Source organism: Synchiropus splendidus, chromosome 1 (genome assembly GCF_027744825.2).
Source record: "Synchiropus splendidus isolate RoL2022-P1 chromosome 1, RoL_Sspl_1.0, whole genome shotgun sequence".
NCBI classification, from domain to species: domain Eukaryota; kingdom Metazoa; phylum Chordata; class Actinopteri; order Syngnathiformes; family Callionymidae; genus Synchiropus; species Synchiropus splendidus.
The window spans coordinates 32,905,601-32,921,938 of record NC_071334.1 but is presented as its reverse complement, the minus strand read 5'-3'; the positions used below and the strand labels follow the sequence as shown (position 1 = coordinate 32,921,938).

The 16,338-nt window shown below is 39.2% G+C and overlaps 1 protein-coding gene across 2 annotated transcripts in view; it reads right to left on the bottom strand.

Moving 5' to 3' along the window:
* The window catches only part of LOC128765328 (nuclear receptor ROR-alpha A-like), a 37,269-nt gene extending 26,330 nt beyond the window's left edge, over positions 1-10,939 (bottom strand). For both annotated transcript variants that reach the window (XM_053875999.1, XM_053876010.1), the window contains exon 1: positions 10,552-10,939. In XM_053875999.1, coding sequence (XP_053731974.1) covers positions 10,552-10,687 — 136 coding nt within the window. In that variant the 5' untranslated portion in view covers positions 10,688-10,939. The remainder of the gene's footprint in view (positions 1-10,551) is intronic.
* Positions 10,940-16,338: the final 5,399 nt, after the last annotated feature.

Sequence of the window (16,338 nt, the reverse complement as noted above, 5' to 3'; positions counted from 1 at the left end):
TAATATAATATAATATAATATAATATAATATAATATAATATAATATAGTTTTCAGGTCTGATGCTCCACGACTATAAATATCTCAAAAATCTTCCCAGCATTGGTGAAATGAAACGTAAAACTCTGGGTTAATAATGTGTAATGGCCCCAGTTCTCACAGGCGGAGAATATCTACAGAATTAATTATAATTTGCGGCACCATAGAAAAAATCAACATCGGTCAGAAAAACCTCAATTTCAACAAGTTAATGTACTTCTCTGGGCAGGTCAATCTGAGTTTAATCCAGGCGGCAATGAGGGGTAATGGAAAAGGAGCCCACGCAGAGAATACTAAGAGGGAAGGTCACCCACAGGTGAGCGTGCTCAGCACGAAATACCAACAAATCTAATTCTGAGAAAGTTAACATGTTAAAACGTCCCCATCTCCCTCAGTGACAGGCGTCTGAGGACACACTCCTGGTAGAGCCGACACGTCGTCGAACTGCTGCATCTCATTACAGGCGAATTACTCTGAGTACAGAGTTGGGGACAGTTTGACATTTAAGGACTGTAGAGAGAGTATTGGGAAAGACACCGGGAGGTGAAGCCAGAGGACAAATGAGTTGTTTCGGTTATTGAAGGTGTCAGGAGTTGCTGGGAAAGCAGCAGCATCATCCATATTAGAGACTTCCAGACTTCCTTTTATCTGTTTTCCTTACCCTTTTTAGTTCTCCAAAGAGCTGCATCACGTTTGACACTGTCTGCGAGAAGTGGAGTGATATAAACATCCCACATTTAAAAAAAACAATCACTTCAATGGTGATGCGACAGTGAACTTTGACATAATACTGGCTCATTTTATAACATCAATCCAGGCGTCTCTTCATACACCCGGTTGCATTGTGTGACTTGAGTTCCTCAGACTGTTATTCACATGTTTTGATGTTTCGATCACGTAAGATTTCATCATTTTTCTGAAGGCACAGCAGTTCTCACTTAAGGTGGTGCATGGCGCATGGTTTACTTGTTGCGGGAAGCCTGTCAATTCATTGAAACGCTACAAAGGCAATGAGACTGCACATACCTCACACATAATATAAAAAAATTTATTAAACACAGCATACAACTATATTAAGAAAACCAGATTCATGCCTAAAACTTGTATGGTAATGCACACATTTTGAAAATCAAATCACACATACAGGAAACCTGTCTCGCTAGCATCAAAGCTAATGGCCACAGTAAAAAAAATTGGATTATGAAATGCGACACATAGCGCTGCACGACAGCTTGACCCTCTGTTTATACAGTGTGGGGGATGTTAGAGTGAGCCACCGTCAGTGCATCAAGACCACAAAGGAGCAGATGCTCAAGCAGCGTTCCGAGTCACAATAGCAGTGATACCTGCCTGCTGAAGATGTTCCGATGAAGATTAGGAAGAAGATAAGTGTATAAGAACAACCGCTCACACTCAACACCTGAACATGGTGGATAAACTAAACGCTCCTTGAATCAAAAAGTATGATGATATACACAGAAGCAAGTTGGAAAAAGTTAATCAAATCCTATGAAACGAGAAGTACTTTTTCCTCATCTGCTTCATGTTTGAATTTCAAGTATGCCGAGCTTCTCCTCACATGAATCTATATCTGATGTGTCTTTCTCTGTGCTCCAGAAACCTTGCTCCACTCCAACAACTCATTAGCACACCGACTGCAGCTACAGCGAGTAGTTAGCTAATTGGCTTTCCTTTTTTCTTTCATTCACTTTTACACCCGTTGAGTGGATTGTTGTGACTACATGTAAAGCTTGTGCACACCTCGACATAGAGAACATAAAAGTCAGGGATTTGTGCAAAGTCTGATTCTTATTACAAAGGTTGTTAGCAGCCAGAAGGAGCCCTGAAGTCTTTGAACCCGAACCCGATCAATGCCGAAGAAACAAGACACCTACTTTGGAAAAGTCCCGTATCACATTGTTCCCGACTTTGAGGAGTTTGTGTTTATTTTAAGACGGAGTTCATGCTTTCATGGCCACACAAGGACTTGCAGTGAAAGATGGAAGCAACTTTGTCATCGATCATCAGCGGCCCACATTTCGCCCCACCTTCAAAGAATGAGTTGTTTGCTGCTTGTGAAAGACAAAGTCTACTTGGAGGACAAACCTCAGCTCTCTCTGGGATCTTTGTTACTTTTTCATCCAAATACTGTTCCTTCCTGTTTCTTTGGTCGTTGTAGTACATACATTCTCATACGAAAAATAGTTACCTCACCTCGTACCTTACACCTTGTAGTTCCATCGAAAGGACTGCAGGTGTTCCCATGCTGGAACGAAGATGCAGGTACCCCAAGTTGGTGATACATTTCATTCCGATCCATAAGTTATCCAATATATTTTAATATTTGTTCACAAAACCCCTTTTTAGAGAGAAAAAAAATAGATAATGCAGTACAATGTTATGTGCTGTTATGAAGTCAATCCAGGTAGACTTTCAGTTGAATTTGGGAGTCTAAGTGAAGTGAATAGCTCCCTGAGCAAAGTAACATGTACAGAAATAAAACATTATAAGTACTAAGTACTAACGTCACAAATGCAACAGCATATCCAAACATTTATGTACTAAATATCGACATAGCCGACTTAAAATAGCAAGAGAACATCAAACAATCAAGTATTGGGATAGGTCAGAAAAAATACAGATACGATATTGTGGAATCAAGCATTGCTTTATTTGAGCGTATCGATATTGTCTTACACCCCTGATGGGCGCCCTGTTTCAGAATCCTAGCTAAAAGCCAGCGGATATGGTTGTACCTGAGCTCTCTCCGCTTTATTGTTTTCATCATTTTTTTGATTGGGCTTTAGAAAAGGTAACTTGAGCCCAGTGTAAGTCCAGAGAGGGATGTCAGAAAAACAGAAAAACAAAAATAAAATGCTACCCTGAAAAGAAATTTCACCTCAGAAGTTGCTTCACACGGGCAGGTCATATACATTAAATCCAAGACTGATATATATAGAAGGGAAATAATAAATCATTTGAGCAGCAAAACAATGTGTATTCGCTCTTGTAGTGTGAAGAAATAAATAAAATGAATTTGAATTAATATTGCAAAAAGAGTAAATGAGTGACAAGGGCCAATGACATAGATTTGACATAACTTAATGATGCAATACCAGGTGTTAGAATCCAAACGTACAGCTCATGCAGAGCACCCTTACTCGACCGTCTCGCTCTCCTGCATGGGATGGCAGCAAACACCGGACTCCATGTAAACACTGAATTTACATGTTCTTTGAGTACTCAGAAGTACCGTAGTTGACACCACTTTGTGGTGGAATTTGTGTAGTAAATACATTAAAAGAGTCACTCAGGACTTGTATTTTTTTAATGCCTGAATGCTCTTTGCCAGTTAGGAATCACGATTTGCTCTTTATCTAGTGGAGATTTTCATCTCATCGCCAACCTCTCTGCAGCTGAAGAATCTCAAGATAAACATCCTACTCTATCCATCAGCCACCCCCACGGATTCCAGTTTAAGAAGTCAAGATTCTATTCTATTCTAATCTATTCTCGAGCCTTCCTTGAGGTTTGGGTGCCTCAAACATTTCCTAGAGCCATGGCACTTGTGTCAAACTCAAGGCCCAGGTTCCAAATCAGGTCCGCCGGCACACCTCACGTCCCACAAGAGCTTAAATGTGTATAATATGTTTCCTATTAGACCCAGCAAGGATTTAAATCTCACCTCACACTATAGGTCACGTGTCATGCAAACTGATATCACAACCCATACAAAATGGATATTGCAGATGAGAAGGGAATTAAGGGGATGGGAGAAAACTCCTGACAGAGAGCATGTTCAGAGGTGCCAGACTAAATTTTCGCTGACCAGGCTCCTGTGGGACCCATCATTTCAGCAGTGTTTTGTCATACAAATTTACACGTGGAAAATATAGAAGCTCTTTCACAAGCATTTACTGAGTCCTTGTTAGTATCAGCATGGGCTTGCTTGACATCAAAGAAGTTGCCTGGGTAACATTTAATGGAAGGACGAAGGCAAAAATGCTTTCAGATAGAATAAAGCGCCATATTTTGTTGGGAATTTTTGGCAAAGCTGAAATGCATCTGAATTATTTCATACCTCACCATTAAAAGACTGGATTGAATTCCACATGAACCATTTCTTCTGCACACCAGGGAGAACAAAGAGCACCCCTGTATGTAAATCTGCGGGGTTCCACCTCCGTCTCACTGACATCAAAGGGTGAAGCAAGAAGGCGGAGTCTCATTCAGTCCCGCTGCCTCTTCCACACAAACACCCGCGGATCCGCACGGCAAGCAACAACATCTACAAACAACTTAGCAGATGAGGGATTAGCAGAAATCTGGACAGGAAAAATATTTTGAGAATATTGTGACAGAGAACACGACAGCGGAGGGAGTTGGAAGGAAGTGAGGGCGATCTGCTCCTCTGCTGAATCTAATGAGCAGATTGATTCTAGCTGTAACTGGTGGGGTGGTGAATTTCTGCACCTGCCGAAGTCGATTGTTATTGCATTTTGCCTAACAAACTGAAAAGCCATCCTTCGTTTGTGGAACGCAAACACAATGCAATAGCACAAACCTTTTGTAATTTTTCTCACTCATCACTGTGCATCAGTCAAAATTGTGAGCTCTGTATTACATGTAACTACCCTTGAGATTGTACTTTGTTGGTTATTTCAAAGTTGTTGTTACCCAAGCACATGGAATACAGAGGTAGAACTAAGACGTATACATTTACCAGCCAATGCCTCACTTCCTTGGAGTACTATATTGACGTTGAGAAATCAGATTTTGCGTCCTATACTGAGGACAAAGGCAGACTCAGCGTTGCATGTTGACGCATAGGTATTTCAAACGTTTTCCTTCCCACGCATGCTGCTCCTCGCACTCCGTGATCCACACCCCTGCCTGGAATCCCACACACGACAGACTACTTTTACACGCCTATGCTTGAACATGGCACCCTGAAGGCTGCCTTTGGCGTCAGTATAGGACGCAAAAGTCAACTTTCCCAACATCAAGATAATACGCCATGGGAGTGAGGATGGGTTGGAATAACAGAAACAGAAACGGATTGCATCTGTATGTTCGTTGTCAGAAGAACTTCAATATTGTTGTTATCCAATGCGCATAACACCTGACCTTTAATTCTAAATGGGTAAGAACATTACAAATCTGTCACACATTCTCTTTCAGTCATAAAACTGATTTAAGGGTTTAGAACTGCATCACTGCATCAAGAAAGCATCCATTTAGTTTGTTCAACTGCAACACCTAGATGTTTAAATCCCTTAAGGCAGTTGATTTTGTTGTGCTATGGGGAGCGACATCTATGGCTGGGTAAAGGGTGTCAGGCCAATGGAACGCTGTCAGATGTAAAATGTGTCTGATCTGTTAAGACTCTGGTGTTGGGGTCTACCCCTGAGTTGAAAACACATGGGATGGAACCACCGTTGTGTTGAGCCTTCATATTCTAGGTGCGAAGCTGTTGCGCTGAGAGACAAAAAATAGGGTGAGATCGTAGATCACTCAGCACTGTCTATTCCTACTGGCTATTGAATTTATTATCACCTCCATGAATCAATGGGTGATTTATTTCAGAGGTTGCATTGTTCTTCAAACATTTCCATGATTTTTATATCCTTTTCCTGCTGCATCGACAAATAAAAACAGTGAGTCTGTCTGAATGGTTCTGCAGGTCACTTTCATCAATAACTTGAGTGAGTTCATTGTGTCTGTCACAGTATGGACATCTTCGTTGTACGAACCAAAGCTCTTTGATGGAAAATCTTTTCCAGTTATATACACATTTGCTTTACATCCCCACAAATGAATACTTGCTCATACTGTATTCAGTATGACTAAGGCAGTATAATGTAAATCCTTTTACAAAATGGGTAAATGATGTTTCTAATATGAAGATCGAGATGGAGTGATTCATAAAAACATGAATATGAATCTGGTGACAGTTTTCTGTTCGGTGTGTCAAAACCCCAGAATACCTGATATGTCAATGATTCACTTTTTTTTTCCATCAATTCTTCCATGTCATGTAAAACCTGTGAGAATACGGCAGTTTCGCTGTCTGATTTGTCAACAGACACACTCGGGTGATGTCTCCGCAGATGATTTGACGTGTTGGATATGCCAGCTGTCATTATAACACACGTTCAGTCCAACGTGCTCCCACACAGCTGATTCTTATCCGCTATATTTCACTACTCTCCTGCCATACTTGTCTCACTTTGCACGTGTGTATGACAAGAGGAGGGTAAAAAATTTAATCCAGTAATGTACTGTGAATCCCCAGTTCAGTGTCATTTCAGCAAGTCCTCTAAATCGATTCACAACCTGGCCACTAGGGGCGCCACTTGTATAATTCTTGTTTAATGAAGGGAAGCCGCACACATGACCTAGCAAAACCACAGCAGAAAGAATCTGTATGAATTTCATTCTAGATTATAGTTTTAAACGTATTTTTAATATGCGCAATAATAATAAATGAGCAGAAACATGTCAATTTTTAACTGTGCAAGATTTTTGCTCGATGTGATGGGTGACATGCCATGGGTTCACATGGGAACGGAAATAACTATTTTACAAGGTACACTTATTATCTGTGTTTTTCCCACTTCTTACTAAACTGACATCAAAGACTTCAAATTGCAACCTAGTGGATGGAAATCTAAACCATATTGTGAGGTTCTGAACAACAATACCCAGGCCTAAAAGACTGGCTGAACCACCAAACCATACTGTCTTATTTATTTATTTTTATTAAACAATTTCATCATTATATAAAAAAACATTAATAATCACATCATATTCAATGAACGACATGTAAAAAACATTTATAGCTATATATGTCTGTGTGTGTGTGTGTATGTGTGTGTGTTTTTAAATGCATCTTTGCTTAATCAAGAATGTTAAAAGTTTATTTGTGCAGCGACGTAAACATGGTGCTGGAGGGCCAAACATGAGAGACAGAGCGAGGTGCATGGAAAATGTGGACTTCTTTTTCAATAAACAAGGCATTTCCTGAAGTTAATTCCAGAGGTCTATTAGTCTGAGGACAGGCAGAGAGGATGATGGGTGGACAGGGCACTTTGGGAACTTTCTTCAAGAGGACAGCTCAGTCCTTAGATCATGCAGATGACACGGTTTGGTTATTTTCTGCCATGATTCTAAAATTGAAGCGAGGAGGAAGAAGAAGAAAGAGGAATGCAGGACATGAGACAGACAGTCGTCTCAGAAAGGAAAAAGGGAAGAAAGAAGCTCCATGGTAAACAAAAGCAAAAAGTACAAAAGGTTGAGTGAAGATATAAGATTTTAGATCCTGTAGATTCGATTCTCATTATTATGTAGCCATTTAGTTTTAAGTCACTGAAGGTGTCCAGGAAAAAGTCTACCTCCAAACCAGATGGACTTATAACACCACCTGAGTTATGAAACAAATCAGGATGCTAGAGTTTCAGTCTCGTGGTTTGATAAGCCTGATAAAAGTATGACGTTGATTTCCAGCAGGAATGTGGGTCAGCAGGTTGGTTATGTGGTTTTTTTTTTAGTATGTCACCTGCACACACCTCTGGCATAGCTCTTACATAACCTGCGCTGCATTCAAGTGCCATCAGGGTGACACCAACCAGTGCGGGAAATGGATGATTCACCGCAATGTTTATCCAACTGACTGTAGGGATTTAGTTATACTTGATTATAGATCACAAATATTTTGATTAAATAATTCACAGCTCCCTTTTTATTCATATTGATGTTGAACCGCAACTCAATGTCTTTTTTTTGGGCTTATGGAATTATATCAGAGTATGCAAGGTATCCAGTTAGCTTAAGTCCGGCAATAAATTGGTTATGTATGAATATTTTTTTTAATGTCGGTATTAAAAATCTGCGTTTCTCCCCAGATTCAATATTCTTCTTCTTCTTCTTTTTCTTTTGATGGGCGGCAATGACATGACGTCATATTCTTTTCTGGTATATTATAATTGTAAATAATAACAATAATAATAATAATAATAATTATTATTATTAAAAACTATTATCATTATTATTAAAAGATGAAGAAGGAGAACATTTATTTATCGAGCACTTTTCAGATCACTGTACACAAAGTGGGTGCCAGGAAATTGGGATTTAATAACAAAAACAGTGTCTACATTTGCACATTCATATACAGAAGCATTAATGAGGTCTGCTGACGTCTCACGGATGAGTTCAGAAACATGCTCACCAGAGCAGCCAGTCAGATGAGTCAAATATACTGTATACCAAGGACTCCTTGTAGGAGGCAAGTGTTGCTAACACACTTCTTCAAACCACCACTCATTATCTGTCCTCTGAGGTTGCAAACACTGCATGTGATAACTGTACATGCACTATTTATTTTGTATTTCCCCCACTCACAGTCGTCACACGGACAGACGAAATGTCAGCGGGAACCGAGGGCAACAAGCCTTGTTCGTTTGTTTTTTTGTGACTATCGCTCAGATATTATTCCCAAAAAGTGTAAGATTCAACTTCTCTTATTGGATAAGGAAAATAAGGAAATTAAAATCACTGCCATTAACTCCTGTCAGGTGTACAATCGCACCAACTTGTCGGGATTAAAATGCAATCAGGACAACAAAGGCATGTTGTCCCAGCCCTAAATTTGATCTTCCATATTGAGTGACAGCCTGCTGCAGAGATTGAAATGTTTCTGCCTAAAGCCGGTAGCTTCGACAGTCTACCTGCTTGGTATGGGAGTTAGATGCCAGTCAGAAATGCTGCCCACACCGCTGAGCCGAAACTCTTAACCATATCAGTCGTAACTGAGACTCTGCCCTCGTGTTTGTTTTAATAGCTCAGTCCGCTCAGAATCTTCAGCTCAGTTGGATCACCACAGCATCTACAGATTTGAACTTAACATTGATAACTACTGAAACAGATAACTAATTTGGCTGCACTCTTATTGTCAAAGAACAAATGTGATTGTTTTGTCAAGAGAAAAGACATTTAACAGCCTAGACAAGATGCTGACATTATTCAGATCAGCAGTAAACACCATTTGAATATATGTTATATTCATCGTGAATGTCGTCACGTCAGCACATTTAAAAGCGCTTCAGTGAACCCGCTCACGTCATAATTTACCAACTTACATAACTTGATTAAATGTGTAAATTCTGTGTCATGTGTTGTAACAATACTCTCTGTCAGAGAAGGTGAGGTCTGAGAAAGACATTCAAAACTGTCCTGATCGAGAAAGAGACCTCACTTGAGCTTCATGGAGACCCAGTATCACTTTGAAGTGAGCAGGAGGATGGTTGTTTACCTTTGTTAGACTGTAATTATCAATAAGAGGAACAAGCCAGTGATGATCGCTGAAGTGACCCGGTGATGTTTACTAATTTCCTCCTCAAATCTAGTCTCCTGTCACAGCCCATTCTGGCGCTCAGAGGCAGTCACATGATCATCTAAGTCATCTCAGTTTCCACCCCCTTCCCTTTTTGAACAGCTGTTACGTAACCGATGCTACTCTGAGAAACCCAATGAGACTGAATCTGAGCTTCTCCCTCTCTCTCTGTTTTTTTCTCCTCCTCTCTCCTAACAAGCTGCATACCAATAACATGCTGCAGGAAAAGCTGCTGCCTGGCAGAAGACACATGGCAGTTCACATCACTTGCCTCATTCACATCAACAATGTGGAATCATTTCAGCTTAAAATCGTTTATCTTAGAGTTCAACGCCAGTGTTGTTACCTAACATTCCTTTCACTCCAGGGTGGAAAGGTAAAAGTGACACATTAGTTTTGGTACAAGCTATGTTCAAATCATTTTCTTTAATCATTATTTACTAAAATTGGGCAAAATATTGTAGTACTGTGTGGCAGACTACATCTATTTTTGTTGGTCAGTTTTCTCTGCGATTTTCAGTATTTTCTTGGTTCGTTTTTTCAAAACACTATTATAACTCATTTGAATTTGTAATGCTAGTTCTTTTCAAAAAGGTATCTACGAAGACACTCCACAAAATGTCAATTCCGTGCAAAAATATTTTGATAGATTTTTTTTAATTGTATTTTCTATTTAAGTCGTTTTTTTGTTTTTTTTTTTAAAGCTCATCGTGCCAATCCCATACTGCATAAAAATGACTGTTGTCTTGTTTACCTTTACTCCTATGTTATTTCATGATGTTTTATTGCTTTAATTTTAATTTTTAATCTTCAATGTTTGACGTATTTGACAGGGAATTTCTACTCCTTTCACGGACCGCAAATATGAGTTGGAGTGCTATTAACAATTTGTAAATGTCCCAAAGACCTTTTCTTCAGCCGCTGTCGATGTATACACGATCGGAACCGAGCAGTTTTGACCACCAGCGACAGCGAAGTGCATCCAGTTTGAAGTCACCGGCAGCGGCTTCACGGACTCCCTGACTCCGCTAACACAACCATGTATGACTGATCAAACTTCTTCGACAATTCTGGCAGTCAGACAGCCGAAACTAATTCACTGCAGCGGCTTAAATCCTACCTTTGCTGTTGCCAAAGCTGGATGAGCCCGGGGTCAAACGCTCCCCACCGAGCATCGGATTCTCTGCCTCCACCATCCCGGGCTCCGAGCTGCTCTTCTCCGCGTCACTCGCCAAGTCATTCGAGGTTGAATCCATCCGTAGAAATGGACAAAATGACCCAGGTTTAGCTAATTCCCTATCCCGTTTGCACCAAAACGACAGAGTGATAATATTTTCAGTCGGCTGAAGGTCGAGGAGCGGCTCCCGAGACGCTGAACTCAGCGCCTTGTGAGACGATCTGAAGCCGGGTTGCGAGAGAGGGAGGGCGGCACTGAGGAGACGAGCAAGGCTGTGCTCCCTGGAGGATCATACCTCCGCTTCATGCGTCAATCAAAAATGGCTCAAACAAGTAGGTCCATAATCGCAGTTTGCATCTACTTCCCATTGTACCTGTTTGGCGATTTGAACAATTTACCAAGTCTGATTTGTCGCCAACTTACTGGAGACATAGCCATTCATGTTTAACGCTTTTTTTTTTTTTTTTTGAAGAATGAATCACTGTATTATTTAGACCGCGCTGATTCCTTTTTCATGAATGTGTCCTCTGGTCTGGCCACTTAAGTTATGCAATATAAACAAACTCTACATATTTAATTGGTCGACAAAAAATGATGATAAATGAATGATTTATAAAAACGGTTTTATTTTATCATGCTCTCAGAATGTATATCAATTAAATGTTTGCAAGCATATTGCAAACATTTAATTTATACAGATAAATAACCACTTTATTAAAGCTTATTCTAGTCGAGCAAGCATCTCAGAGTTATAGCAAACCAATACCATCTGTTTTTTTGTTTTTTTTAATCCTTATGCAACAGTTCTGAATAAGTGTCTTAAACAATGTGGTATGTCATGTAGTCTGGATCTGTCTGTATAGACCTCTGTCGTCCTCTCATCCAGTGGTGCCTGCTCTGTTTCCCCAAGCCTCTGTCCCTTTTCATCATCTGCTTCTCCTTCTATTACTAATTTTCTTTCACAATGGCTGCAACACTTTTGAACCTAGGATGTTGCTCTTGATTTCATCACCTTAATTAGCTCAGATGCAATAAAAGAGCTGAATATGAAGATTATTTTAGGCCTTTTCGCCCGCAGTTGAAAGCCCCGGGAATGTTGTACTTATTTTTCGTGAGTTTTCGCTATCTACAACTTCTCTCGACTTTTAAACAGTGAAAAGATAAGTTTTGTAGAGCTGCTGTTTTTGTATTGTTGAGTGAGATCTTGATAATAGGATACAGAGTAGATACATTTTGTCGTGTTTTGGACTGAACTCTGGATACACCAATCCTTTTGAGGACCCGTCACACCATAATAAGGCTGAGAGAGCTCTTCTCTGTGCTTAATGTGAGTGTCGTGGGAGCTGGTTCAGTGTTGCTACTGCCACCTGCTGTCAGACTGAGCTCATTGCTATCAATGATATTGCCAATATCATGGAGGGAATAAGCATCTTAGCGGAGGTCTATCATGTTTGAGTTACTCCATCTTGGTTTAAGGTGATCCTCAGCAGCAGCTACACCCAATTTAGCGCCCGGGGTGAGATTACCCCCAGGTGACCCTGGTGACAACCGTTTACGAAGTTTCACAATGGAGGCAATACACCCTGGACAGGTCTCTCTCTCTCTCTCTCTCTCTCTCTCTCTCACACACACACACACACACACACACACATTTTACACAGTTACATTTTACCTATTTATTTATTTATTTTTGTCACAATATTTGTTTATATACTATGGATATTTATTTGTCATGTGTTGTTTTATAGCTTGTGACATCAGTTTTTTTCTAGCTTTGTGTTTTTTGTATGCCAATGCTTCATGGACGCTTTTGATGCTTTTGGGTATCTGTAATGTCTCCTGTCTTTAATGGTATTTTTGTGTCTTTAATGTCATGTAATGTAATCTAATCTAATCTAAACAGAACCTGTCACTTGTTAATGACAATTCAGGCAGTTTGGAGAGCCAAAATTGAACTGTGGGAGCCTGAAAAAAACAAACTGCTATGACTCCGAAGATCATATTCTCTTTCATTACATTTCTTTATCTACCCTTTTTTTTTAAATTATTAATAATATACAAATATACATAATAACATACAAATATAAACATTGTGTGAGGTACAAAATGCCTTTGAATCCCACAAGTTGCAGCTTCAGTTTCAGAAAAATGTGATCGCAACTGCAGGGTGTGATGTCACAGACACATTATACATGCAAACACGCTTGGTACCTACAGCGGCACTTGACCTTCGATATTAGTGAATCTTCATATTAGGGACAAACTTGTCTTTAGTTTGAGTATTCTATGTTAGTAAACATCGTCAAACACAAGTTTAACACAATAAATAAAAATCAAAGGTAAGGCAATTTCAAACTTTCAAGTGAGAACTCCTGAACTTTTTCAAGCAGAATTTAAAAAAGAAAGTCGCCTTATTTAAGATTATTAGACATGATCTTCGATCGAACAGTAATAGACTGTGGATTGTGGCAGTATAGTTCTAAAAATGTTCTGACCACGTTACGAAGTTCCTCAGGCCAGAAAAAGGGAAATTTCCTCCTACCCCCTCAGTTTAACCCTGAAGAGCAGCCGTCGTTTCCACAGTGATCACAGAAAACTCGAAGCCTCCGTGGCGACGTGCTTTCAGAATAACAGCATGTGAGTCATCACCGGACGAACGGCTCAGTTCAATAATTCAGCGCTCCTCTGTAAGCATGAATTATTGAGTCTGAAACTGCTCACATGAATATTTCCTCTCATCTGGAATCTTTTCTCATGTTGGAACACCCGTTTGTTTCCCACAACTCAGGGGGGAAAGTACACACGTGCAAACTTTACGTGAACCCCGTTGAAAGTCGATCGTTGTAGGGACGGCAGACATAGTTTTGATTTGGAAATGTTCTCTGGACCTTATCACCAAGTTCGCACTGAGGCATTTCACCTGTAGCTCAGAATCAAATGTTGGACACAGGGCAAAGGACGGAAAAAAACGATCACGGTAAAAACAGATGTCACATTTTAGAATGAGGAATATTATTGTATTAAAACTGTGAAATGATTATCCAATGGAACTCCTGCGGGAATTACAGTTTAGAATGTATTTATTTATTTATTATTATTATTACTATGCGTAAAATATATGTAGTGTTGCGTGTGTATAAAAACTTGCACTTAGTGTGCTTGAGGGAAAACAGCAGATGCATCATCTTTTGAGGTGTATTCCCATTAAGATACGAATAGAAATAATGCCAAAAACCCATGTTTGGACGGTTCCCACTCTCCTTCCTTTACATCAACCTCTACATCTTCAGCGACAAGAAGGCGACGTCAAATCACATGTTTCCTTCAGTTCTTGGAAGGTGTGTGAGCTGTGGAAGTTGTTAGAGAATTCTTGAGGTCTCCGTGAGATCTTCGAAGATGTGCGGAGAAATAAAATTAGCACGGTCCTCCTCACACAACTGTAGGCTTCAAATAACAAATGAATTCCCAGTGGAAAAGCAAAACAGTCTCACGAATGAAAGTGATCACTACTAACTTGGTGCATGTTTGATTCACATTCTAAATAAAATATATGATATGTCAAAATAAGATAGTGAAAACAAAATAATTTATTATGTGTTAGAAATTAAAACAATAATGGAACCTGTTTTTACTCAGGTCAGTTTTCCCCTGAAGTATATCAGAAACAAAAGTAGAAGTGTCTTCGGTTGGCGTTTTCAACTGTGCTTCTTCATCTTTACCAAGATTTTAATTCAACTTTGTTGGGTCTCTTCATTATCCCCCCCAAATGACAAGACACAGTCACCACAGGAAGCTTGTCCAGGTCATGGCGGCTCTGGTGACATGTTGTCATTTGCCTTTTCCCAATTGTCTAAGACTCGGATCACATTTACCCTAGCTGCATTGGTATCTTTTATACACATATTTAATGTGTGTAAAAATGTAATCCAGAGCCTATTTGGATCAAAACATTTTCACAACCATTTTCAACAAAAGTACTTAAAAAAAACATGTATATATATATATATATATATATATATATATATATATATATATATATATATATATATATATATATATATATATATATATATATATATATATATATATATATATATATATATATATATATATATATATATATATATATGTAGTTTAAGGGCAAATTTGTGAATTTAAAAGCTTGACTTTTGGAGTGTCAATTATTATTTACAATACAAATTTACAAAAAAATATATTTTGAAAGTCTATAAATCTCATACCCCCCTCCTGCGCCCCCTTCAGTGTGAGGAAAACCTGTACCTGCACTTGTTCACTCTTTCACGTTAAAGCATCATTGCACAGTTTAAGAATATTTATTTTTGGTGGCATCTCTGGTAAAAGAGTGTGAATGGTGAATGCAAGCGGCCCATCCTATGTTTACCTGTTTATGGGAAAGGACCGTGGCGCCACAGCGAAAAATGCAATTGCAAATGGTAAACAACACTGTCAAGCTTATACTTGCAAAGGCAACTCAAGAAACATCCATCACTTCTACCACTCTAGAGGTTTAGAGAAGGTCTGGAGGTTTATTGTATTAATAGCTGGAGAGCCAGTCACTGAGAATATGAAAATAATATATTCATGTCCAAATACTTACTTTAAGAAAGTCTGTGGTAGATGGAAAGTTTGTCACATTCAATAAATGTTTTTTAGTCATGGATATTAACCCAAAATGGATGTTGGCAGCTTCAGCTGGGACCCTCATAAAAGGCCCCACCATAGAAAGAATGGTTTAGAATGGTTCTGGATGTTGATCGTTCTTGCTGTGGAGCCCAGGGCTGTCGCTTTACACTGATCTGTTCATTGTTGCACCACATCAAACCAAGAATCTTCTTCATTTAAAAACAAGACAATGCTGTGATAAAGCCCCGCCATCTGAACTCCGTTCCCTCTCTTATCTTCCTCTGAATCACTAATAACGTGTCACTATCATTTCATCACATCCAGCGCTGATTAAACACTAACTACAAAGGGAAGTTTTTAAATTCTAATGCCATGCATTAGCACTCGCTGAATATTTTCTTTCTTTTAATAAGATGCATTCATTTACATTCCGCCAACTGCTCTGGCGCTCGAAGGAGAGGAGCGTCATGCAAAGCGGTAAAGAGTGGTTCGGATATAGGTCCAGCTTTGTTAGAGCTTGGAGAGTTTAAGGGTAAATGTTATGAGACATGAAAAAAAATAAAGAAATTTCCTACAGTTGCATAAAAATAACTAAAACAGAACTCAGTGAAATTGGTACACTACAATACACATGCACTTCCGCTAGCTGTTAAGACTTAAAACATTAGTGCTGTAACTCCAATGTCCAGTGTGTTGGAAGAGAGACTTCATATAAATGGGTGTGACGTGACACTTAAATGTTCCCTGAGTTGAGTCACTGTTCACAATGAAGTGGTCATCAGTTGCAACTGCTACATGGTTATTATAGTAAACCAAAGCTAATGAAAGGTAGTATTGTAGATCAATTTTGTTAACTGAAATAAAGTTTTGTTAAACTGAAGTTTTTCAATGACGACATGACCTGACATTGTTGATGCGATGCTGGTAGTTGGGCAAAAGCGTCATCTTTCCAAACTTAATACATTTTTTACATGGTCTTTTGCTGTTTTGTTTTTATAACTGACTATTTTTGTGAAATATGTCAATCTTGGTTCAATATTGAATGAAAAAACAACTAATAAAAACTAAACTGAAACTAAGCATTTT